Source organism: Engraulis encrasicolus, chromosome 19, assembly GCF_034702125.1.
Source record: "Engraulis encrasicolus isolate BLACKSEA-1 chromosome 19, IST_EnEncr_1.0, whole genome shotgun sequence".
Taxonomy (NCBI): domain Eukaryota; kingdom Metazoa; phylum Chordata; class Actinopteri; order Clupeiformes; family Engraulidae; genus Engraulis; species Engraulis encrasicolus.
In genome coordinates this window covers 32,737,527-32,763,618 of record NC_085875.1, presented here as the reverse complement: position 1 = coordinate 32,763,618, position 26,092 = coordinate 32,737,527, and the positions used below count along the sequence as shown (strand labels likewise).

General features: G+C 41.9%; 1 protein-coding gene and 6 non-coding genes across 7 annotated transcripts; all 7 read left to right on the top strand.

The window, feature by feature from the left end:
• Window positions 1–1,304: 1,304 nt before the first annotated feature.
• Window positions 1,305–26,081, top strand: adam17a (ADAM metallopeptidase domain 17a). Its single transcript, XM_063184139.1, has 19 exons — window positions 1,305–1,788; window positions 4,168–4,300; window positions 4,717–4,850; window positions 5,436–5,524; window positions 5,739–5,928; window positions 6,803–6,936; window positions 8,054–8,140; window positions 11,161–11,271; window positions 12,654–12,798; window positions 13,337–13,431; window positions 13,555–13,707; window positions 16,457–16,656; window positions 17,450–17,553; window positions 18,190–18,324; window positions 19,045–19,175; window positions 19,704–19,782; window positions 20,400–20,488; window positions 21,439–21,489; window positions 23,846–26,081. The coding sequence occupies exons 1-19, from the start codon at window positions 1,677–1,679 to the stop codon at window positions 24,464–24,466; spliced, it is 2,793 nt and encodes a 930-aa protein (XP_063040209.1). The 5' UTR covers window positions 1,305–1,676; the 3' UTR covers window positions 24,467–26,081.
• LOC134435639 (small nucleolar RNA SNORA47) lies at window positions 10,571–10,708 on the top strand. Its single transcript, XR_010032050.1, has one exon. It is a non-coding gene; the product is annotated as a small nucleolar RNA SNORA47 (small nucleolar RNA).
• On the top strand, window positions 12,953–13,088 carry LOC134435636 (small nucleolar RNA SNORA47). The gene has a single exon (XR_010032047.1). It is a non-coding gene; the product is annotated as a small nucleolar RNA SNORA47 (small nucleolar RNA).
• On the top strand, window positions 15,866–16,001 carry LOC134435641 (small nucleolar RNA SNORA47). The gene has a single exon (XR_010032052.1). It is a non-coding gene; the product is annotated as a small nucleolar RNA SNORA47 (small nucleolar RNA).
• Window positions 17,067–17,204, top strand: LOC134435644 (small nucleolar RNA SNORA47). Its single transcript, XR_010032055.1, has one exon. It is a non-coding gene; the product is annotated as a small nucleolar RNA SNORA47 (small nucleolar RNA).
• LOC134435637 (small nucleolar RNA SNORA47) lies at window positions 18,670–18,807 on the top strand. Its single transcript, XR_010032048.1, has one exon. It is a non-coding gene; the product is annotated as a small nucleolar RNA SNORA47 (small nucleolar RNA).
• On the top strand, window positions 21,172–21,309 carry LOC134435643 (small nucleolar RNA SNORA47). Its single transcript, XR_010032054.1, has one exon. It is a non-coding gene; the product is annotated as a small nucleolar RNA SNORA47 (small nucleolar RNA).
• Window positions 26,082–26,092: the final 11 nt, after the last annotated feature.

Sequence of the window (26,092 nt, the reverse complement as noted above, 5' to 3'; positions counted from 1 at the left end):
GCACTACTTGCCTACAATGCCTTACATTTTAAATATAGCAATATTGTGCATTAGTTTTTTGAGTAACTTGTCCAACACTCCATGACTACTGTAGGTTTATGAATGTGCCTAGGCCAAGCCCAGGTGGGCTAACGGATCCCAAAGTGCCAGGGCAAACTGCCCCCTCCCCATCCTCCCCATGGCTTACCAATAATGAGTTTGTGTTAGGTAAAATACAAAACAAACATGGAAAGGTAATGGGGGAAGGCACTGATTACAGAAATAGTGTGCATGGTCTAAATAACACTATCTAGGTCAGTGACACTAACCACTGCACCCAAAGGCTGAAACTGATTGGCAAGGAGGGAACTGAGTCTGTACACGTAATAGGCCCACAATGAACACTGCCACCTGCTGTAGACTTATGAAGATATCATGAATATACATCAACATGTGCTGTCGAATTGGAAACCTATTTAAATAAGATGTCCTTTACAGCTATTTATTTCACTTACACTTTTTTTTTTTTACTGTTCACATTATAGCCTCAGCAGCTTGGTGTTGCGGTGTCAAACTGACCTGACTGCATTTTGCCTGTTGTAAAAGAGAAAAAAAGTGATGATTGTTGTAATTGTGATTAAGTGAGCTTATCTTAGGATTCTTATGGTGCACTGTGAGATTTCTAGTTGTTTATTTCCAGAATTCCTGTTACCCATTCACTAGTCTTACTTTTTCATGAATACCACCATCAAATTCTAAGTATTCTTTATGACAGGAGAAATTGCACTTTAAAAAGAGGATCTTCTCAATGGTCCGCCATTTTGAATTTCCAGAAATGGACATTTTTAGCTGGAAAAATGACTGTGCTTTGGCCATAGGCTACTAGCAAATATTAGTGTATTGCTTTGTATATATTCATGGAAAGATCATATGCACAGTTTCAATGAGCAACATAGTTGCAGTAGGCCTACCTGTTCTGTCCACATCCTACACAGTGCACCCATAGCCTGTCTACCTCTATCCCTCTCTGGTGCACCTTTAAAAGTCAGTCATTCAAAGTGTTGGGCAGTTTGATAAGTACATTTGAAAGAACCCTAATCAATGAATTCCCTTATTCCCTTTTAACAATATTATTTGAAAATAGTGTGTCTGTGATTTAATAGTCTACTGAAAACAACGTAAATGAAGTAAAAGAAAGTAAATAGTGTAACACCGTGTACTTTCTGAAGGCTATGGTATTTATTTGCGTTTGTGGAAAAATAAGGTTTTTGACAGTTTGTTTTGATTGGACGTTTCCTTTAATGACGCAGTTCCGTTTAAGCATTTCCGGGAAAGAAGCGCAGTAGGCTAGTTGTGGCGCTAGCCACCCCGCTAGTGCCTTTTGGCAATACAATTGTAGAAATTAAAGTATTTCATTTTAATTTTACAGATGTTTTTCTAAGCATAGTACAGGAAGGACGAGTGCGTGCTGAAGAGAACACCATACGTGATTTCCCGAAGAAACAAAGAGGAAATATCCAGACTAGCAGGCTGACAACTGGCTACCAAAGTCTGGTTAGCGTTCTGAGGAAAATAGCTCGGAAGGCTGGTGATACAAGAAAACAACAGTGACAGCTGTCAGAGAGTAACGCATTTTCAATGTTCTTTGATAGTATGGGATATGCAGACTAGTTAGCGTAGTTAAATGGTAGGCAGACATGGGCGCCATGTTACTGTGTGCATTGTTACTTTACCCACTTTGGGTAAACGGAGTGACAAGCCCTTCGTTGCCTCAGGAGCAGCCGTCACAAGAGAATAATGAAGAATATGGTAAGACGGAAACATAACGTCAACCACAGTTGCTGTTTCATAATTGTTTAACAGTTGGAACTGGCTCGCGAATTGCTTTGTAAATGTTCATGTGGGTTTCTCTTTCAAGTAGCTTTGTTGTTGCCAAGACCTCTCCAACTGGTCGCTTTGGAATCTGAGCAATGTGGATTGTAGTACAGTTCTGTTTTATTGTAAAAACTACATCTATTGCCTATCTATGTAATTGCAACATCATGTCTTCAGGCTATACACTTTGTGTGATGATGCACACCTTCGTCAGGTCATTTTTATCGAGCATGCTCCCCCAAATCACATTGCTAGTTAGGTTTTTAATGAGTTTCATGTCCACGTTCTTCGGTCTATTTCTGGATACTTTGGCTCCACAGCTTCACGCCCCAGCAGCCACTGTGCTCTGGCTTGCTTCTCTTGTTGGACTCCACAGAAACTTCCCCAGATACCACAATTGTATTTTTCCACCTTACAGCTTAGTTTCTTAGGTTTAAAAGTACCTGCATACTACATGCTGCATACTACATGTGGGTGGTCGACGTTTAAGCGCGTAACGCAAAAAAAAGTTTTTCCAATTCCTGAAAAAAAAACAATGGGGAAAAATTAGAAAAAAATAAAGCTCATAGTGGTCTGTGGAATTTCGCCTAATTTTTGCCGTTTTTGGGAAAATGTGGCCTGCGGTGTGACATCCTTGGTGTGACATTTCTTAAGATACAATAAAATTATTAATATTCTGCACAATCATATTCCCCATGCTCTTTGTAATATTGTTCCTTTAACCACCACCCCACACACACACTACTACCCACCCGCACCCCCCACCCCCACCCACACACGCCTATGCATCGTACAGGCAGATTACTGTGATTTTACTGCATGGTTTCACTGTATTACTTGTAATAATTGTGTGATTGTGACAAATAAATCTCCTGGTATCCTTATATCCTTGCATGATGCATGAAAAACAAGTGAGGATTGAGTAACCCATTGCATAAGCATGTCACACCGCATGACATGAAGTCACACCACAGGAAATTCACTGCATTGTGACCATTTTAATCATTTTACATGACTGACCTCTGAGATCATGCTAACTAGATAATGTCTGATATTGTGTTTAATCTTAATATGTGTTTTCTAGGGCTGTAACGATACACTAGACTCACGATTCGGTTCATATCACGATTTTTGACCTACGGTTCGACACACCCCATGATTTCAGATTGCCAACATTATAGAATAAAATTATGAATAAAAAACTATGATACTTTATGGGTAGAATAGGTTACCAGAGGCTACTAATAATTATGACGATTTGAAGCTCGGAAGCACTACCACTTCACATCAAGTGTTTGATTTCTGTCGTGAGGGGTAACAAAACTTTGAAATGGCGTATCACGATACTGCCTCCTTGCATCGCGATACAGCATCATGACTCTGTGTATCGCGATTTCTCGGTTTGATGAAATATCGTTACAGCCCTAGTGTTTTCATTTATAAAAAACTTTTATCCCCTTCTATAAGAGCAGTCACACCACAGGACACCATAAAATGAACCTAAGCATTGTGTGACAGAAACATTGCAATATGTAGACATATTAAGAGGTGAAGAGTCACCTTAAACTTCCAGACCACTCTTTAAATAGCTGAGGTACTGACTGATTAGAAGCCTGTCTTTAAGACCCTTGTAGTTGGCCTTGCAGCTGCCCGTTCACCAACATTGAGATACATGTCACCCCACAGGACGCAATTTGTGTTACGAAATGGAACTTGTAGTTAATATTACTGTCTTGAATTTTTTTCACATTCACATATCTTAATATCAAGTTAATATTCATGCAATCATGCCAAATGCTTCATACATTATTCAAAATGCTGTTGGTTAATATATATATATATTGTATTCCAGGTTTCATTAATGTTACAGTCACACCGCAGGATATTTGACATATAAACCTTTACATAAATCTTCTAAGGCTAATATGAAACATAACGTACCACATCTTCTTTATTGACATTTGTTTTTAAGAGGGAAAATAACAGTTTTGTAGGCTTTTAACCAATGTTACGAAAAAACAAGGCGCCACGTTTCCCACCCATTTACAGAAGAACAATACATGGGAGAAGACAGCCCAGGGATGTAGGACTGGGAGTAGTTGTATAGTTCTACAATGTCTTCTTATGTGTCACGAAACATATACCAGCCAAGTTTCGTGAAGGCTCTTAAATGTAACATCAAATGTGTCATGAAACAGGTTGGCTTTTTTAAAAAAACATGCACTGAGCAAGTTTAATGAAGGCTTTTCCCCATTTAATTCCTTATTATACGTCATGTTTAGGATTGACCTCTCTATTCTCTCCCCTGCACAGGCGTGCTCAACTCTTTGTTGGCTGATTTCGAGGTGCTGCCGCTGTCCAGCTTGCAGAGACACTCCCTGAGGAGAAGGGACACCGCGCCACGATCGCAAGTGGAGAGGCTCGTCAGCTTCTCAGCACTAAAGAGGTACGATGGATGGTGACATGCACACACACACACACACACACACACACACACACACACACACACACACACACACACACACACACACACACACGTATATATACACACACACACACACACACACACACACAAAAGCTGTCTGTGCTTGTGTTGGGTGGCGTCTTGGGCCTTGTGCTCGGGCAGAAGCTGCAACAAAAGAGCACTGTCTGTGTGACGAGACGCCATGAGTTTGTAAGGCTTTGTAAATGTGGTGTGGCAGTGCATGGTATTTGGAAGCTGCATCATTTTGGCATGTGATGCTACAAATCACACACTTGGACAAGGCTTTGTTTGCTTGGCCTGCAGCTATGTTTTTTTTTCATCTGTTCATAGAACAGTCAGTATGTACTTTATTTGATGAAGCAAATCTGTTTCTGCAGGAATTTCCAACTATACTTGTCGACAAACACAGACCTCTTCACTCAAAACTTCAAAGCTGTATTTGTAAACGATGAAGGGAAGGAGCAACCATATGGAGTACAGATGGAGAACTACTTCAAAGGTCATGTTGTAGGTAAGATGACTTCAGATCACGTTCAGGCATTGACAATCTTCTCGTCAGTATTCCGAATGACTGCCAAAGCCTTGTGGTCACCCGAAACTCATAGAGCCGCAGCTACATATGTAACCTTCGATTTTGCCACAATAGAATTTGCCCGTCGTTTGTTCAATATGCATACATGTGTTTACAGCAGTGGTGTATTTTTGTTTTCAAAACTAATCGGTGTAATGAATGAGAAGACTCTGGTCCAGGCATCACCAACGTGGTGCGCGCGGGCGCCAAGTAGCCCTCCAGGAGCTTCTGAGGTGCCCACCAAGGATGTTAATAGATAGTGAGGACTACAAGATTTAAGTCACAGTTAATGCTTTTATTCATCTAAATATGATATTATTTCTTTATAACCTATAAGCAAGCTATCATTCAATCATAGTGTGACTTGAGAATGATGTCAAGATATCAGAGGATTTTGAATAAACAAGTAGCCCTCGGGTAGCCCTCAGACCCATAAAGGTTGGGGACCCCTGCGTCCTTTTCTAGCCAGGATAAGTGCAGCATCTTTAGCATGTCCAATATGTGTTGCTTTGCTTTCCTACTTAGGTGAAGAGAACTCTCGTGTGCAGGCCCATATGGATGGGGATGAGTTCTCCGCCCATATTCTCACAGATGAAGCAGAGTACAACATTGAGGTAAGACGATGGCTTAGAGGACCATGAGGTACAACAGAGTATGTGCTTTCCATTGTTTGGAATTAGATCTATTTCTGTAATGCTCAGTGGAGAGGTTATTCTTGTGGTATAGCTCTAGTCTCTGACAGTGCAGAACAAATCTTCACTGAAATGTTTGTGATAGTGAATTACCATATTGTTTTTTTTTCTTTTCTTTTCTCCCCTCCACTAAAAGCCCCTGTGGCGGATCACAGAGACGGCCCCTGATGGTCGTCTGCTGGTGTACCGCTCGGAGGACATCCGCAACATCAGCCGCCTGTCCTCGTCCCAAGTGTGTGGCTACGTCAGTGCAGATGCCCAGGACCTTCTGCCAGAGGAGGCCAGACTGATGGAGGAGGAGAGGGAGCAGGCCAGCAACTGGACAGGTACGGTGTGTGTCTGTGTCTGTGTCTGTGTCTGTGTCTGTCTGTCTGAGATACACAGACAGACAGGTAATGCGTGCATGTGTGTCCATTCATATGCCTGCTCCATTGTGTGTGACTGAGTTTACGTTTGGACGAGCTTTAGAAATCGACGAGAGAGGTTTGGAGTAAGATGACACAGGGTATGAGCAGGGGTTGTATTTTAAACCAGGTGTGTGTGTGTGTGCGTGTGTGTATAAATGATAATGTGTGCATGTGGAGATGGCCATGTCAGCCCGCGGTGCCTGAATGTCTTTTTCTTTTGATGAAAGCTTTTGGGTTGTTCGACACACTCTGACCTGCGCTTTATGTTCAAGTTGTGCATTAGCAAAGCTTAGAATGGAGAGATCTGGTGAAAAAAAAACCTCTTTCAGGGCAGCATTTCAGCTCTTTAGAAACTGTCTGGGACACTGAATTGCACTCAACCCATCAGCGTCTGATGTGAGCACTGTCTGACTGTACTGTTTTGAAGACATGCTGCTCCACTCAGAATGTAATGAAAGAAGCGCACAGCATGGTAAATTATTGTCTGTGAAACCTGCTTTTTGAACAGACTGAACTGCCCTTTTTTGATCCATTAGGTATCAGGCTTTTCAGCAAGCTAACCGACTATCCAACACACCAACGGCCAAACACATACTCACCTCTGTGGTGGACGCATAGAACATAGACTAACTGGAAACCAAACGTTCTGTCAGAAGTTCATTTGTCCTCCATTGTATGTACTCTCAATGGTTGGATGTAATAAAATAAGAGATAAGAGGGACTAGGATAATGACCATGAGTGCACCTTTTTAACCGTCCCCATTTCCCCTGTCTGTCTGTCTGCCCCATGCAGAGCACAGCGTCCGGCGTGAGAGGAGGGCGGCCCACGACCACCGCAGGAACACCTGCCCCCTGCTGCTGGTGGCCGACTACCGCTTCTTCAGGCACATGGGCCGCGGGGAGGAGAGCACCACACTCAACTACCTGGTCAGTCGCAAACTCAATTATATCACCATTAGCACTATTGCTAATACTAGCGATAGGACTTTTCACTATTATCATATCAATATTAGCACTATTGCCAATAATATGCGAGTGATGAGACTTTTAAATGACGGTCACAACAGCAGAATGTTAATTATATTATTATTATAATAGTATCACCATTAGCTCTATTGCCAATGTTAGTTATGAGACTTTTAATAACTATCACAACGTGCAGTCTAGTGACCTACCTGAACTACCTGGTTAGCAGAATCTCCATTATATCACTATTATAATTATTAGCACTATTGCCAATATTATACTAGTTATAAGACTTCAATCAACGGTTACAACATGCAGTTTAGTGAGCACCACCCTCAACTACCAGGTCAGCAGCAACTTCATGATATCACCATTAGCACTATTGCCAATACCAGGGGCTCTAAATGAACTGTTTTCATCACCAGCCAAAATGGCTAGTAGATGTTAATCTTATCAGCCAAACACACACTCACTAATAGGTCAAAGTGGCTAGTAAGTTGGTCTTTTCTACCAATCAAACTGAAATTTCACCAGCATTTGGCCAGTTGGCTGGTGTTCATTTAGAGCCCTGGCCAATACTATACTAGTGATAAGACTTCAATTTACGGTCACAACATGCAGTCTAATGAGTACCACCCTCAATTACCTGCTCAGTAGCAATATCTCAATCATATCACTATTCCCAGCCAATGAAAAATACTGCTGATAAGCCGTGTAGCTTCGGTCACGGACAGTCTAATGTGGCCAGTGGTGAACTCTTCATGCCGGAAGGAAATTGTGGAAATTGCGCCTGAATAAGCAGTTTTGAAATGCACAATATGTCTAACTAGAAGGGTACTTGAGCACAGACTTCCATGAGAGGCATCAGTGCTGTCTGTTAGTATGTGAAACTACAAACCTCTAGTTAGGTCTCTTATGTTATAAAGGTGAATGATAATCTAACTAAAAGATGTATACAGGCAAAACTTAAGCATAGCCTTCCTGGTGGAGGTAATCATGTGTTTATAATATTGCTGTGTATATTCATGCCAATGATATATAAATTACATGTTTTTCGGATGTTTTTATTTCTGTCCAGATCGAGTTGGTGGACAGAGTAGATGACATCTACAGGAACACCTCCTGGGATGAGGAGTTCAAAGGTTACGGGGTTCAGATCCAGCAGGTGAGACAGAGTGCCCCTCATTATGTGTCAGTGCTCATTTCCTATTCTGCAAGGCACAGTATTGTACCCTCTCCTGTTTTGCAAGGTACATTGTTCTTTCCTCAAGGGAGATTGGAAGGAGATGAAATAATTTCCCCCCGAAAACCAATGAGCTGGCTGAATTAAAAATCGGTCCAAATAGAACAGGTCTATTAGTACATGGAGAGGTTCTCTTGTGCTCTCCCCAGCTGGACTTGTTCCTGCAATGTTGCCATCTTTGCACTTCTCTCCACTGCAGCAGGGGCAGATCGCTTCTTCCTCTCCTGCATTACATTATTATCTGAGGCTTTTGTTCAAAGCGAATATTGGGTTATACTCAAAATAATTGGCTAGGCAAGGTAATTTTATTTTTTACAGTGCATGTCATACATAAAAGCAATTCAATGTGCTGTACAGTAAAGTTAAGATGAGTGAAAAGTGAGTAGATTAAATAAATTCAGGAGACACTGCTATTATTTCAAGCATAGCGGTAGTTATTTTGGTGCAAGGTAGTTACAGTCCCTGGTGCAGCAATGTGTCAAGAAGGTCCTGAAGGTGAGAAGAACCCGAAGGAACTTAACACGCACTAGTCCCCTCAGCCTGGAGACGTTTCAGATATATATTCCTGTAAAAAACACCATACTTACTTTTAGAAGTGTTAATATTTACAGCTTGCTGGTGTTTATATACAGTCCCAGGAAAAAGTTTGTACACCCTTTGAAATTTCTTACCTTTCTGTCAAAATTGGTCAAAAAACATGGTCTGATCTTCCCGGAAATCACAAGAAGGAACAACCAGAGTCTGCTTTAACTAATTCAACCCAAACATTTACAAGTTTTCATATTTTCATTGACCATAAGATGTAAACATTCACAGGACAGCAAGGCATAAGTAAGTACACCTTTGCATTCAATAGGTTTTAACCCTAAGTTAGTCGCAATAACCTCAACCAGATGTTTCCTGTAGTTGCAGATCAGATTAACAAAACAATCTGGATGTATCTGGTCTCCCTCTTCTTTAGAAAACTGCCTCTCGTCAGCAAGGTTTGTGGGATGTCTGGAGTGCATAGCTTTCTTGACTTGATGCCATATAATCTCAATTGTTTTTGTCAGGGCTTTGACTGGGCTATTCCAGAATGTGTATTTCATTATTATGAAGCCATTCTAAAGTCGATTTGTTTCTAAAGTATGGGTTGTTGTCACATTTCAGCACCCATCCTCTTGTGTGCTTCAACTGTGTGACAGACTACCTCACTTTTTTTCTGTAAAATATCTCGATAAACTTCTGAGTTCATTGTTCCACTGATAATAGCAAACTGAAAAGGGTCTGAGGCAGCAAGGTAGCCGCATATAATGATGCTCCCGCCACCATACTCAAAGGTGGAGATGATGTTTTGGTGAAGGTGTGGTTCTCCAGTTCTCCTCCAAACATGACATTGTGGGTTCCCCTGAACAATTCAACTTTGGTTTCAACGTTGGTCTACAGAATATTTTGCAGTAATTCTATGAAGCATATAAATGCTTTTTCGCCAACCTCAAAGGTGCAGCAATATTTTTTTTTGGAAAGAAACCCCATTAATTTTAGGTTGGCAGAATGAATCCCATTTTAAGCTATTCTTGGTTACATCTTCTCTTCTGAGTATGGTGGCGGGAGCATCATTATATGCGGCTACCTTGCTGCCTCAGGCCCTTGACAGTTTGCTATTATCAGTGGAACAATGAACTCAAGTTTATTGTGATATTTTACAGAAAAAACGTGAGGAAGTCTGTCACACAGTTGAAGCACACAAGAGTATGGGTCCTGAAATGTGACAACAACCCATACTTTAGAAGCAAATCGACTTTAGAATGGCTTCATAATAATGAAATACACATTCTGAAATAGCCCAGTCAAAGTCCTGACAAAAAACAATTGAGATTATATGGCATGAAGTCAAGAAAGCTATGCACTCCAGACATCCCTCAAACCTTGCTGATGAGAGGCAGTTCTCTAAAGAAGAGGGAGACAAGATACAAACAGATTGTTTTGTTAATCTGATCTGCAACTACAGGACAAGTCTGGTTGATGATATTGCAACTAACTGAGGGTTAAAACCTACTTAATGCAAGGGTGTACTTACTTATTCCCTGCTCTCCTGTGAATGTTATGGCCTTATGACCAATAAAAATATGATAACATGTAAATGTTTGGGTGGAATTAATTAAAGCAGACTCTGATTGTTCCTTCTTGAGATTTCTGGGAAGATCAGACCATGTTTTATGATCAATTTTGACAGAAATGTAAGAAATTTCTAAGGGTGTACAAACTTTTTCCTGGGACTGTAACTCCCAGTATTTTTCGCAATGCTCATTGGTAGGTAGGTAGCACGGTAACTTTTAACCACCAAAGTTTTCTTCAGCATCACTTTTTCCATGGAGGATTGAGAAAGTTTGGCAGCCAGCTCATTGTTGTCACAACTGGTTATTCCCTCCAACAGTAAGAGTGGCAAATGACTCTTTTCTAACAGCCTAACTCTACTGTAGGCTGCATGCGGTGATTTGCCTACATAAGAAAAATGCAATACACATGTGTCATCACAGTTCAAATTCTTATGATGATGTCCAGCATGTGAATGCTGTTCACACTTACACGGAGCTAGTGAAATTCTAGAAATAGAAAATCTAGTATCTCTTAAAACGTATGCCCTGTAGAAGAGCATATGATGTTTACAGTAAATGCTCAGGGATTTGGCTACACATAAAAAGTTGGATCAGTGGCCCTGCCGTAGCCTAATGGTAGGGCATTGGGTTACTACGACGGTGACACGTGTTCGATTCCGGTCATTTGCTGACCCTTGCCCGTCTCCCTCTACCCACTAATTTCCTGTCTCTCCTCCACTGTCTTGTCAAAAATAAAGGCAAAAATTCAATATATTATATGTATAAAAAAGTTGGATCAGTATTAGGAATTATGTGGTCATTGATGATGTCCAAATGAAGTGGTGTTTTGTTTCGTCTTCCCAGATCATCATCCATAAGGAGGCCACGTATGTTCCTGGTGGAGGGGCTCACTACAACATGGAGGGCAGCCCCAGATCCAAGAACCAGGTGTGGGACGTCAAGAAGCTGCTGGAGGTGAACATTCAATATCGATACGTTTATATAATTATGGACAATAGCAAAATCACACTGGGCAGATGAATTTGTTTTGAGTGTTGTAGGCCATGGACCTGACTAGTGCCTAACATGCACTAGCCTCCCTCAGCTTCAAGACATTAAGACACAGAGAACCTTACACAACACTATGCATCATTTAGAAGCCATGCAAAGGGTTAATTAGAGATCGCTGTTTGTTACATAAACTCTCAGAATTTTCATAATGCTAACAATGTGGAGATGCCTCTAAAGAGTTTTTCAGTATGTTGTTCTTGTTTAAATCATAAGAATTTGATAATTAGGAAGGAGGATTGAGAAAGTGTGGCAGCCAGATCAGTGTTGCCATAACTGCGTATTCCCTCCAACAGTAAGAGTGGCGAATTACTCTTTTCTAACAGCCTAACTCTACTCTAGGCTGTATGTGGTGATTTGCCAACACATGAAATGAAGGTTACACATGTACGTAGTTACGGTGTTGGTTTTTCAGAAGTTTCCTGGAGATGATGCATCAGTGCATGCACACGTCAAATTAGAAATCTAGTTATTCTTACAAACCGATGCCAGAGAGAGTAGAGAGAGAGAGAGGTTCCATTGGTCCATTGTTTCCTGGTTCTATTATGGCCCCCCTTAGGCAGACCTAGGCAGACCTAAGGACTGTTCTATTCATTGTAGGAGCATTATGACACGGCCCTTTAGGCAGACCGGAACCTGGTCGCGTTAGGTGCCCATAGAAACCTATTATGTTGGCATATCTCTATATACTTTAAGAATCTCTGCCGATGCTGTATGAAAAAACTGTATACAGGGGTTTGTCTACACCAGCGGTGTCAAACTCAGGCCCGGGGGCCAAATCTGGCCCGCGGAGTCACTTTATTTGGCCCGCGAGATCATTTCAAATGTGTATTACAGTTGACCCTCATACATCATTAATGTACAGTTTACCAAGACTTGAACATGAAATTTGGTGTTTCTCAGAAGTATGAGCGGGCCCAGGCCAATGACACAGCTCACACTCCTATGCAATACAATATGTGCCAGTGTGTGTGAAATTAAACTATGAGTAAGTGCGTGCCTGCAGGATTTTAGTCCATTTATTACAAATGAATCTTGAGTTCGTTCCATATTTTGATTTTGGCCCTCGGTCAATTTGAGTTTGACACCCCTGGTCTACACATAAAAGGCTAAAAGGCATAAAAGGCTAAAAGGCATAAAAGACCAAGTGAGTTGTGCATTTATCGACTGTGTGCATTGATGTTCACACACTTATATTTTACATGAATAGCTCATTATAATATAATGAAAATGTCAAATGAATGTCATTGGGTCTGCCAAATAATATTACCTTGTTTATTACCCTTTAGCAATTCAGTGCAGACATTGCAGACAACGCCTCCACAGCATGCCTGGCCCATCTCTTCACCTACCAGGACTTCGATGAGGGGACGCTTGGGCTGGCCTACGTCGCTCCCTCCAAACCCAACGCCCTTGGCGGCCTCTGCCCTAAACGTAACGTACCAAATTATGTCTACGTATGGAAGCACCTGAAGCACAACACACTTTGGCTAGAGAGATAAGCTGAATACTGAATTGACCTTTGTTGAGTGCAAAGCTAATTGTTTCTGTTTTTGACTTAACTTTTTGACTACCAATTAGATCATTAAGGAGGATTGAGAAAGTTTGGCAGCCAGATCATTGTTGCCACAACTGGTTATTCCCTCCAAGAGTAAGAGTGGCAAATGACTCTTATAACAACCTAACTCTACTGTAGGCTGTACGCAGTGACTTGCCCACATAAGAAAGTAAAGAGCCATTTAATTAAAACGTGATACATGTGTATTTGTCTTTTTCACATGTGATTTGTCCATCTCTGAAAATTATGTTCTAAATGTATTCTGATGTACAAGTGGATGTTTACGTCATGAATATGACTCCATTTCCTTTGGCCATTTGTGTGACCTCAGGCGGTTGAAATAATGTTTTAGGATTAATTATGTCTTTATTCTTCTACTGTAACTGTACATGTTTGCACTTTTGTTTTCTTCAGCATATTATCCATCATCCAGAATTGGCATGAAGCCTAGCTACCTCAACACTGGATTAACCAGCACCAAGAACTATGGGAAAACTATTCTCACCAAGGTTTGTGATTTTTTTTTTTTTAAGGCTGTCATTGTGTTTTCCCCCCAAAAAAAGTGTTTAATACAATACATCTGAAAGCCCAGATCTGTAAAATCTAAAATTTGATGGTGTCACTGTCCTTAGGAAGCAGACCTGGTGACCACTCATGAGCTGGGCCACAACTTTGGGGCAGAGCATGACCCGGACAACATCGCCCATTGTGCTCCCAGCGACGACCACGGAGGGAAGTTTGTCATGTACCCCATCGCTGTCAGCGGCGACCATGTCAACAACAAGGTACAGTTCCCCTTTCAGGACCCTGGCTAACGTTTCACTGATTCTTGAGAAAGTGGCTAAAACAGGTTCTAATGTTGACAGAAAAAAACAAAGTGAATTACAAAATTATATGGTATATCCTCGTAGACTAAGGTCTTGGCTTTTCAGAAATGCACAAGGCCAATCTCCCCATTATGTATTTTTTTCAGAAATCAGGCTTTTCTCCGATCATACCTTGTTTTTTGTCAACACCGTCAGACACAATTAAAAGTTATTAAAATTGTATTGATTTAGTTGCATATGTATCTGGAGTTTTTAAGTGATTATGTGTATTTTTTGGTTCACACATATGCCTTTAAATGTTGAAAATTCACTTTTGATCTATTTTAATACTGTTTCATGTGTTCTAATTTTAAAATATGTACCGTCATACGATGCTTACTTAACGCCTAAATACAACAAACATTTTTTTTGTAATTTCACAAATATTCGTGTAGGCTTAAATTGGCTATTACTTTGATATTTCAACAACTCCTAAGGAAAATGTTGTAAGCACATTCCTTTAAAATGTCCAAAACTCCTTACGGTGGTGACTTAAGAACTGACAGTGGTGACAGTAATCTGAGAGTGGTGAAAGTGGCCTAATTAGTACCTGCATTTAGCAAAATAAATAGCCCTCTCAAGTCAATGGCATCTTGCATAAACACTTTATTTTTGTGTGTGCACAGTATGAGCATGTGTTTTTACTTCATTAGTTAGATTATCTAGGAAGTAAGCCACTGGTTGTTGAAAATGTGGTAAAAACAGCTTTTAAGTTGTTCAAATCCAAAATATAGAGGTGTATTATCATAGATGTAGGTCTTGGCTGTGCAGTGAATGCATTGGCCAAGCTCCCCATGTTTAACATTTTTCATAAAATGGGCTCTTTCTTGTTTTGTCAACAGCGGCAGACAGAATTAGAAGTAAAAACACATGTTTACTGTATTAAAGTGAATTACTTTAACAATTCAACATAACTGTAGATACTTATTGTATCTTAAAACATGTCAAAAACACGTAAAACATGTGTTTTTTGGTGAACTCCATCAGATGTCACCACCGTCAGGTTTTCTGACAAAAAAACCTCCAAATGCACCTCAGTGGTGGCTAGAGTATCATTTTGGATCACAATTATTAATTATTACTAACATGCCTAGTAATGTTTCATTAACCAGCACAATTTAGTAAAATATGGAACAACATGATGAGCAGAACAAAATCTGACGGTGGTGACATCTGACGGTGTGAGACAAAAAAGCACTCTTTTAAAATATTATGCATTGTTTGTTCACATTAGCCATTTCATTTTCGCTCTGTTTCTTGGGTGCTTCATACCTTTTCTGAAAAAAATTATATTTATTAACATTAATGTAATACAATACTATTAAAACCCCCGACGGTGTTGACAGTTTATGGTTGGGACAGTACCAGTGTCCAAACAAATTAACAAATTGAGGACAAAATAATAAACTTACAGGAGCTTCAGTGATGGTGAAGTAGGCAGTAGAGCTAAAGGTTTGAAAAGGGGTCCTCAGTAATGAAAATTACCTTGTGCATACCTGATTTTATTGTCTTTTAGAAAAAATCTGACGGTGGTGACCAATATGCTGGACACATTTGAGCAATCAGTAAATAATAGTAAATATTGTTTTACATCCACTATGTGCACATCTGTAGAACCACTTTAATATGGTCTTCCACATCATGGTGATATTGTTCAATTCTGTTAGTGATTTTTGTATTTTAAGTCAATTGAAATGATGATGCCAGTCCTTGGGACAGGCGTTTTTACAGGGTGTGGACAGGTTTATAGCCATGAAAAGTAATAAAATTACACTTAAATATTTCAAACAACTGTGTATTCGTGTGACAGACCCCTTGGCCATTACCTGGGTTCATTTTGTTTGTGAAAATTTAGTTGATTTTCAACAGAATTAATATTTTACTGCAGGGACATGTTTTTGCCAAACTTTCAAGAATCAGTGGTTTGCAATTTGTGCTACTGTCAGAATTTGTCACTGATAAAAGTGAAAACTCTGGCCATGTAATAGGGATGATCAATTGATTTTAGTCTTTAACATACCTTCAGTATGATGATTTATGTTTTTGAGCAACTTTTTGATGTCCAACTAGACCATTCAGGAGGATTGAGAAAGTTTGGCAGCCAGATCATTGTTGCCACAACTGGTTATTCCCTCCAACAGTAAGAGGCAAATGACTAACTACTAACTACTACTGCTGTGTGTGGGCTGTAAGCAGTGATTTGCCTACATAAGAATGGAAGAGCCATTTAATTAAAGTTTGATGAGATTTGAATGATTGATATAGCCTCTTTGCGCAGATGCTAAAAAGACTCAATTACAACATAACAGCATTGCTATGACATTACTTGGAGCCAATTAAGACTTGATCTTTACAATTTTGGTGACGGTAAAGTTATAACATAGGCTCTGCCCAAAGGGTCATTTCCTGTGGGATAAAGAAAATATATTTGAGTCTGAATTATCTGAGGTAGGATGAACTGTTTCGTTTCTCACATTTTTTTGCCCTTTTCTGACCTTGAAAAACCAGTCATACTGCACATTATTATCAGCAGTCCTAATGAACTTCTTAAATGTATCTCTATCTTAAGTAGTGCTACCAATGGGTTGAATGGCTTGTTTTATGTCCACTGGCAGTGCTCAATAAGATGATGTGTCTCTTCATCTTCCTCCTCCTCCTCCTTTTACAGCGATTCTCCAACTGCAGCAAGACGTCGGTCAGCAAGACTCTGCGCTTCAAGGCGCCCGAGTGCTTCCGGGAGAAGAACAGCAAGCTGTGCGGCAACTCTCGTGTGGAGGAGGGGGAGGAGTGCGACCCCGGCCTGCTGCACCTCAACGACGACCCCTGCTGCTCCGCACAGTGCAAGTTCCGACCCGACGCAGAGTGCAGGTTGGTGCTCAGCTTAGCCAAACTCCTTGCAAGCCATCAGATCAGGGTTGGAACTAAACACCTGTCAATGACAGGTACATTTTAGTGTTGACTGGTAAATTTGTCAACACACCAGTCACCAAGTGAAAACTTTCACCTCAACTCAAGCTATAAATAAATAAGCTATAAATGTTTCAGTTTGATGGAATTTGCCATTTTTCACCCTAAAATTGATTAAAATGCAGGATATTGCATCCAAAAATACTTTTTCTGGTAGTTCCACCGCTGCATCAGATGTATAGATTTTCTGTGCAGCCAGTTATGGCTTCTGGTTTCTGATGACGTTCCTATACAGTGAGAGATGCATAGATGTGGATGCATTCAACGTTCTCTCCGGCCCTCCACACAATACATGTAATGCAATGTAAGAAAGGAGGATTGAGAAAGTGTGGCAGCCAGATCAATGTTGCCATAACTGCGTATTCCCTCCAACAGTAAGAGTGGCAAATGACTCTTTTCTAACAGCCTAACTCTACTACAGGCTGTATGTGGTGATTTGCCTACACTACACAATTTGTCAGTCTTTCAGAAAATGTTAACTTTGAGCATTCATAAGTATACTATATCAGTTTTTTAGGATCAGGTTATGAAAGTAGTCAAGTCAGTCTTCCTGTGTCCAGCACATGACTGGCAGTCACTGAGAGACGGGAAGTAGATCTAATCGTCTGTGTGTGTCTGTGTGCGTCTGTGTGCGTCTGTGTGTGTCTGTGTGTGTGTGTGTGTGCGCGTGTCTTTACCTCTTTCTGAACTGCAGTGACCGCAATAGCCCATGCTGCAAGAACTGCATGTTTGAAAGTGCCCAGAAAACATGTCAGGAGCGCATCAATGCCACCTGTAAGGACCGTTCCATATGCACAGGTGAGTACAGATTCCCCTGCTGAGGCGTTGCACCTGTTCATGTTTGCAGTCTACTTGTAATCGTCCTACTTTGCGTCTTTTCTTGCTTGTGTCGTTGTTGGAATAGACCAGCAACGCTTTGTGAGCTTCTTACCCCGCGAACACAACAGAAGAGACCAAAGTTACAAAGAGTCGCTGGAAGTGTGTTCATAGCAAGGCCGGCACGAGCAATAGAAGCGACAGACTATGCCCGTTAAGAACAGAACGCATTCCGACATTTTAATTGGCTGCGGTGACTGTCACCGAACCGCTTCATAGCTAATTACCATAACATTTGAAGTTCAACTCCAAACTGTTGCTCAAATCACCTAGTTGCCTCAAAATCGCTTTCCTCTCTTCTGTCACCAGCTCCTTCATACAAAGTCAAAGTCCTGTCGCTCTAGTCGCTTCTGGCGTATTTGTGCCATCAGTCAATTTTGGTGTGTTGGTTACTATATCTTATCGTAAGATATGTGTAGGCATGGATTCAGTAGTGGTAGAGTAGAGTAGAGTATCATTTATTGATCCCAGCGGGAAATTACATAAATACAAAAGACATTACCCACGAGACATTGCACACATACACATAAATTGTGCTCTCTCCCGTGTGTGCTACAGGCTCCAGCAGTGAGTGTCCCGCCCCAGGCAACCTATCTGACGAGACGGAGTGTGTGGATCTGGGCCGGTGCCGCGATGGAGACTGCATCCCCTTCTGTGAGGCCATGCACAATCTAGAGTCCTGCGCCTGCAACGGTGAGACAAAGGCATTCTAGAGTACATGCAAGAGATGTTTTTTGAATTTTAAGTTCTTAGAGGGCAGGTAACCCCAAAAGTCCTCTGTAGCATTGCTTCAGGAATCTGTTTTTTTGTCAAGGATTCGACTCCAAGGTTTTGTATGATCCAAAAAGTTTCAAGACCCTACACACTTCATCTTCTGTAAAAGTCTTTTACAGAAGATGAAGTGTGTAGGGTCTTGAAACGTTTACTCCCAAAACATACAAATCTCCCACTGTGAAATTATTGCTGTCTTTTAGTCTTGCTTTTTTGACGATTTACAGATAAGAATTGATCTGTAAGGCTTGATGTATACTGTAAGAAAGGAGGATTGAGAAAGTTTGGCAGCCAGCTCATTGTTGCCACAACTGGTTATCCCCTCCAAGAGTAAGAGTGGCAAATTACTCTTTTCAAACAGCCTAACTCTACTGTAGGCTGTATGCGGTGATTTGCCAACACTACACAATTTGTCAGTCTTTGACAAAATGTTAACTTTGTGCATTCATAAGTATCCTTGGACCTTTATCAGTTTTTTTAGGCTCAGGTTATATGCAAGTAGTCAAGTCAGTGTTCTTGCATCCTGCTGAGTGTGAGATTGGAGGTAGATCCGATGATGTGTCTGACTGTGTGCGCGTGTCTGTGCATGTGTGCGTGTGTCTGCACATGTCTGTCTGTCTGTGTGGTCATGGGTGTATCCAGAGACGGATGACTCGTGCAAAGTGTGCTGCAAGAACGCCGACGGCCTGTGCACCCCCTTCACCTCAGACAGCGCCGACTTCCTGTTCCTGCGGAAGGGGAAGCCCTGCACCGTGGGCTTCTGCGATGGCGGGGTACGTACGTCTAATGCACATCCATCACATACCACTTACAGGCATAGACAGTGCTGATTGCATTTCCTTATAACATTTAAATTCAAAACTCAATGCAGTAGCCCAGTGGGGGTGCGCCCGAGATTTCAGGGGGTGCACAGAATTTTGTTTGTGCTGAGTTGTGACCAAAACTCGGCTTGCGAACATTATAATTAGGCCAAATCAAAACCAAATTAATACATGTTTTGGTCCCCATGTAAAGGCATTAAGATATTGATTAGTGTCTCAAGCAAGAATCATTGTAATTAATCACTTCAATCCTTCAGTCCGTATACACGTGTAGAAGTTTGGGTTGGGGGGTGCGCGGCTTGTCTTTGGCACAGATAAGGGGGGAAAAAAGGTTAAGAACCACTGCAGTAGCCCATTAGGACATGTTGTCCGAAAGTGCTCATGAAGTGTATATAACAGATCTTACCTTATATTATACTTATCCTCAACCTTTTTTGAACTTTAAATACTCTGCTGTTTGGTGATGTGATTGCTGTACAGGGCAAGTGCATGAAGCAGGTCCAGGATGTGATTGAGAGGCTGTGGGACTTCATTGACAAGCTGGATGTCAACACATTTGGTGAGTTAGTTTGGTGTCCTTGGTATGCTCTTAAAGAAATAAAAGAAAGCATTTTCAATGAGCTTATGGATGTAAGTTTTCAACTCCTGCAAAAAGTTGAGCTTTACCATTTTTCAACCCATTCAGATATTTTCCCAATCTGTTTTTATTACTTAGCGTTTAACTTTGGATAAACCATGAAATTGGATTAAAAACAGTTGCCCTCTAGAGTTTTTCTTTAAATTATTACCTGGGGAAAAGCCATGGCCTAATAGGGAGTTGGTCTTCAGATCGAAAGGTTGTATGCTCACATCCTGTACCTGAAGGAACAATGCAGGTGGGCTTCTTCTACACCCCAGACATGGCTAAGGGAAGAGCCCTTGAGCAAGGCATCTAACCTCACATTGCTCTGCTGTCTGTAACCAATACCCTTCACCTAAATAACTTTGAGTCTATTTGGATGAAAGCGTCATTTAAATATAATGTAATGTAATGGCATGTACCATTTTTTTTCAAGTCATTCACATACTGCTCTTCAAATATCTCAGTGGTGCTCAGCTATTAGCTTCATTGTATTGGACTAAACCAGTAGCTCTCTGAAGACTTTCTTTAAATGATGGCCTCCTATCGCCCTGTAGGGAAGTTCTTGGCGGACAACATCGTGGGCTCAGTGGTAGTCTTCTCCCTGCTCTTCTGGATCCCTCTCAGTATCCTGGTGCACTGTGTGGTAAGACACAAACTCACACTGAGGCTGAATCTACCTTCAAATGCTACTGTAACAACTAGTGTAGAAATCTACGCGTACCCTATTGGTGGCTATTGAAGCGTCTGTACACCACAGAGTCCAGCCAAAAACAATTGAGACTCTACATCGCCCAAACTTTTAAGGTGCCGGTATGCTTGCTGCAAGATACGCGAGCGCGTGCACGATTCGTTCATGAACGCGTTAACATGCGTATTTAATGTCAATTTCGCGCGCGTTGGACACGGCAGCCAAATGCGTGCGTCAGGTGCAATAGGCTATCTTCAAACTCGCTGGGGCGATCGTAAGATAGACTGCGCAGTTCCACGCGTGTGCTTGATATGAAAACGACAATGGCAGCAACTTTTAAGAGCGTCTCATTGAGTTTGTCCGCCAGTATTTTGCGTCTTGGTCAACTGCTTTTGAAGCAAGCATGTGATGCCGGTTGCTCGCGGTGACGCGCATAATTTACAGCTCGCAGCAAGCATACCGGCACCTTTACTGACATCCTTAACACAATTAAGACAGCAGTAGTTTTCAATAGTAATGAATGTTAAGTTTTAGAGTGATTCCCACAACTTCTTTTAGCAGAATCCTCTGTGAAGGTAGACACATAATGCACCATCATTGTCTGTCGGTCTTTTTGGTAATCCAAGACTTCATAAGAAAGGAGGATTGAGAAAGTTTGGCAGCCAGATCATTGTTGCCACAACTGGTTATTCCCTCCAACAGTAAGAGTGGCAAATGACTCTTTTCTAACAGCCTAACTCTACTGTAGGCTGTACACAGTGATTTGTCTACACACATCAGTCTTTAATTTGCTATTTTGATTCATAATCTGTACCTTATTCAAGAAGCTTTGTGATTCTGTAAAATTGTGGGATGTTGCTAACCTTTATCATGTTTTATTTTCATTTTTTCAAATATTTTTTTAGGACAAGAAGCTGGACAGGCAGTATGAGAACAGCAAGATCATGTACCCCAGTGTAAGTGGCATAGACATACAAACTGATGTTGCCCTCTCCCTCATTCAGGCATTGGAGATTAACATAATACTAACCAGCAAGTACTCTTAAATTGAGCTAATTAAGTCTAATTAGTCAGCATCTAAAGTGTATGCTGAGCTTTGGCAGAGCTGCTGTGTGAGTGAGAGAATGAGTTGAAAGTTAGAGAGAGACCAACATGGCATGCTGGCATCCTTACAGTACTTACCTTCTAATGTTCTAGAATGTTCTGGAATGTTCTAGAGCGTGTGTGTGTGTGAGAGTGAAACCAATGACTGTACATTTTATGGACAGCTCGGTTCAGTGGATTGGAAGCCTTTTCAACTGTCCGTTTTGCAACCGAAAAAATAGATTCCCGCTCCATCCATACCATGCTCTGCTCCATCCTGATTTGAGTATGGATTTCTGATGGTTAATTCCAACCAGGAAATCTGCTTTTCAGGTTGCAAAATCAACAGACGAAGATGCTTCAAATCCATCACAACTTAATAGAATGGAACCTTTGGTGTTTATTTTAAATGCACAGTCATTGAGGGAGAGAGAGAGAGAAACAAAACTAAACAGCTGAGCGTATGATTTGGCCTTTTAAACTTGACCCCTGTCCCCCATCCCCACTGTTTGCCCCACCTGCCCCCCCTTGCCACCCCATGTGGAACAGCAGCAGATGGTGGTGGAGGTGTGTAGTAAGGCCCTGGCCTCCTCAGGTGAGTGAGTTGGCGGGCGGTGTGCGCGCGTGAGCGAGCCTTCACTGTGAAAATGAAAGGTTCTTTGAAGAATCCTCAGTTGTCACTGTGGAGGAACTCCTCCAGGTTTCCTTATGAACCTACAGTATAGGTGCTTGGAAGAACCCTAAAGGTTTTCAAAAAAGTTCCTCAGAGAAACTTGAGGGGTTGTTTATATATACCCGAGTATTTTGATAAACAAGCATTTTCCTTCTCTACGCTTACCAAAATATTTTTGTTCACATCATAGGCAAATAAGCATAAATACGCTGTTGAGATCCGTCATAAATATGTTAAGCCTGCGCGCGGTAAGGAGATTGCCATTCAAGTCTCCGTTTATCTCTGTTTATATACAAACGCCAACCTGAGTTTTTTAGAATATTTCTTTTTGAAGCTAGGTTTATAGAGGGGGAACCTCTGTTTGTTTATAAACGAAAGGCACAAACGAAGCGAAAGGTCTATGTTTATCAAAATACCCGGGTATGTATAAACAGGCCCTTTAATGGGCCCTCCACGGTGGCAAACTGAAGAACCCTTCTATTGCCCCTTTGGAAGAACCCCTAAGGGTTCTCCTCCAAGAAACTTTGGCGGTTCTTCCAAGAACTGTTAGGTTCCTCAGGGAGCTTTTGGATTCCCCCCCTGAACCATCAACCAGCTGAGGGTTCATTTGAGGAACCTTCAGATTTTTGACAGTGTTGCAAGGCTGTGCAACCTGCTAGTTGTGAGCTCCCAAGGCTGCTGCCGCTGCAAAAAAAAAAAAGCTCTTGTGAAAAAAAAACAAGAAAAGAAAAGATGGAATGCTAGTAGCTCGTGGCGTTTGTGTGAGGTGCTGTCTGTTTTTGTCCTGGTCTGGTCAGGTGAATGTTTGGATGGTTTTTTGGAGAAAAAAAGGGGGTTGTTTGGATCGCAGCTACAGTGTGTCTGCAGCTGAGTTGGTTTGGTTTGCCGTTGTTGTTTGCCCTATTTGCATCTGGCCTGTCCTGTTGTGATGACGTGGAAAGTTGAAGTGTGTAGTGTGTGTGTGTGTTCAAGTCAAGCCGTGTCTTTCCCCCCTTTACACAGCTTGCTTGAATGTGTGTGTGTGGTTGTGTGTGTTTTTGGTTTGCTGGTTGGTTATTCTTCTGTTTTGTTTTGAGTGTTTGACTAGATGGGAATTGACCCACTGCCCCCGGCGGTCCGTCTGTCTGTCCTGAGGCCCTTTTTGTCTGGCCTGGTTCTTACAGACAGTGCGTGTGTGTACACAAACTACCGTCTGGTAGCACTGCCGTTAACATGCTCATCTCGAATCAATGAGCGGTGCCGTTGATATTTAAGCAATAAATGCTCTGTTTATTTTCTACTCAAGACAAGCATGTTAATGGCAGCGCTACCAGACGGTACTGTGTGTAGCTCCGCTCCACCAGGGGGTTCTGGAGCTACACACACGCACCGTCGGTGAGAACCAGGCTACTATTTGCCTACAGTGCTGGAGGAGACGGACCCCCAGGGCCATTGTGAGTGTAAAACAGACACAGCTGCTTGGGGTGACCCCTTAAAACTCACTTTTACTCTCCTCTCCTCTTCTTTCTCCTTTCCTCGCCTCATCTCCTTCTCTCCTTTCCTCTCCTCCTCCACAGAGCGCCGAGATGCTGAGCAACATGGAGTCGGCGCCCGTGCGCATCATCAAGCAGCCGCCGTCGCAGCAACTCTTGTCCTCAGCGGCCCGGGCCTCGGCATCCACCCCCGGGCCAAGCAACAGCCACCACAGCGGGCCCTCCTACCCCCACCCCTACCACCAGCATCAGGCCCAGGCCGCGGTGACGGTAAGGCAGGCGGCGGAGCAGCAGCAGCAGCAGCAGCAGCAGCAGCAGCTACAGCAGGGGATGGACGAAGCAGGCAACCAAAGCCACAGCCCTGCCCCGGGCTCCGCCGGACCCAGAGCGGATCAGCCGCCCATGCCCACCATCCAGGAGGACACCACCAGCAGCCACAGCCACAGCCTCAGCGACTCGCTGGCCCTGGAGCTGGAGGGGGGGCCGGAGCTGGAGGGGGAGGAAGACGAGCTTCCGGAGGGGTCCGTCTACCCGCTGCACACCACCACCAACACCACAACAACAAGCGGGCCGTCCACGGACTCAACAACCAGCAGCAGCACCTTCCCGGACCTGAAGGAGGAGGGCTCGCCCGGCCCCAGCAGCAGCGAGCGACGACGCCTCAAGAGACAGGACTGCGTCGACAGTAAGGAGACCGAGTGCTGAGCAAGCCAGAGGTGTTTTGTGTGCGTGCGTACGTGTGTAAAGTTAAGGCAGTCCTGTATCTGACAGTACAGAGAGACCAAGTAATGAATGGAAGAGGGTGTGTGAGCATGTAAATGCAGCGAAAGTTGCTTCACAGATAGGCCTTCAGAAATAGTAAGGTGTGCGCTTGTGTGCGTGTGTGTATCTGTTCTCTGAATCAACTCCAGAGGCAGGCCTGCATTGGTGTTAATGAGAATACTGTAGGAGGAATGGGCTGGGATGGGGATGGATTTACTCATGCACATGTCCAAAATTGCCCACTTGTTTATTTTTTACAAATATATGTATATCTGTATCTGTATATAATGCACAAAAGAGGAAAGGTAATGTACACTGTATACTCGCACTCAGCTTATAATCCTGTGTAAAAGAGGAGGTGGAGAAGTTTAAGGGAGTTATTGTTTTTTTTTGTCTGTCTTGAGAAAGTGCAAGAGTAACTGTCTGTATGTCTCCAACTTTCTGATGATGATTTCAGTTAAGATGGGTGGTTTAAATACTATCAGTAGGTGCATATATAGCTCTGAAGATGCTATAATAGTATAAGATAGCGGTTGCTTGCAGAGGTCCTCGTATATCTGAGGTGGATGTCTAAAAGTGAAAATCACGTCACAACAAATTAATGTTTGACATGTCAATGCTCACGTTAATTGTTAGAGATTGCATCACTGATGGGATGGTGAATTCCATCCTCTTATTCTGAGACGTTTATCTCCATAGAGCTACCTTTTTATGTTTTTGAGTTATACCGTTTAACAGTTTTAATGTTCACATAGCACTAGATATCAAATGTCTCTTCCTATAGCTCAGAGGACAATGACACTTTAGGGTTTGTAAAGGACTTGAAAGCCACTGGAATATGTGAAAAGACTGGTTGAAGGTTGAAGCCAATTTGATATCTTCACAAATCACAGCAACCTTTCCTGCATATAGTATGTTGTAGGTAATACCAGATTTGCACTCTGAACAGGGACCCAATGACCTTCTGTTTCTGTTTAAAACTCAACAGTTGTTTAAAATCAGTCATGAATGATATCTTTATACCTGATATGCCACTTAGATCATAGTTTCACCTATCTGTGCCCTGTCATGATAATGAGCTTTATTATTTCTAACTTATTACTGTTTCATGTTTTGGCTACATTATGAATTATGAGTCTTCACACGTTAACAAGATGTGCCTTTATTTTTTTTCACTCGTTTGCTATTAATTTTCCCTTTCACTGTCTTTTTTTAATTCAGCATGTTGTGTAACAAAGAATTCATTTTATTTTCTGAAATGGGTTTAACAAATTGTCAGAAGTTTTTAAGTTGCCTATGAGAGGTCAGCAGTGCCATACTTCTGACTAATGTGCCATGACGAATAACCTGACCTGTGGAAACCATCTTTTTTATTACTTACTGTTTTTATTTTTGTTTTATTTCATCAGTGTTTGAACTTAGAACTGTTGCCTGATGGGGTAAGTTCACAGTGTAGTTACGTCACGGTTATTACAAGTGTCTGCAGATGATGATCTTCAACCTCCAACAGCAACGTGTGTGTATGCCAGTCTGTACGTATGTCTGTAATGTGCCTGTTACATATGAGTG

What these genes read in the sequence shown, in the direction of transcription:
- adam17a (XM_063184139.1), top strand. Translation starts at nt 1,677, where the DNA reads ATGGGCGCCATGTTACTGTGTGCATTGTTACTTTACCCACTTTGGGTA. An exon ending in GGAAAACTATTCTCACCAAG is followed by an intron (nt 13,432 to 13,554) that starts GTTTGTGATTTT and finishes CACTGTCCTTAG; the next exon opens with GAAGCAGACCTGGTGACCAC. An exon ending in AGAGTCCTGCGCCTGCAACG is followed by an intron (nt 18,325 to 19,044) that starts GTGAGACAAAGG and finishes GGGTGTATCCAG; the next exon opens with AGACGGATGACTCGTGCAAA.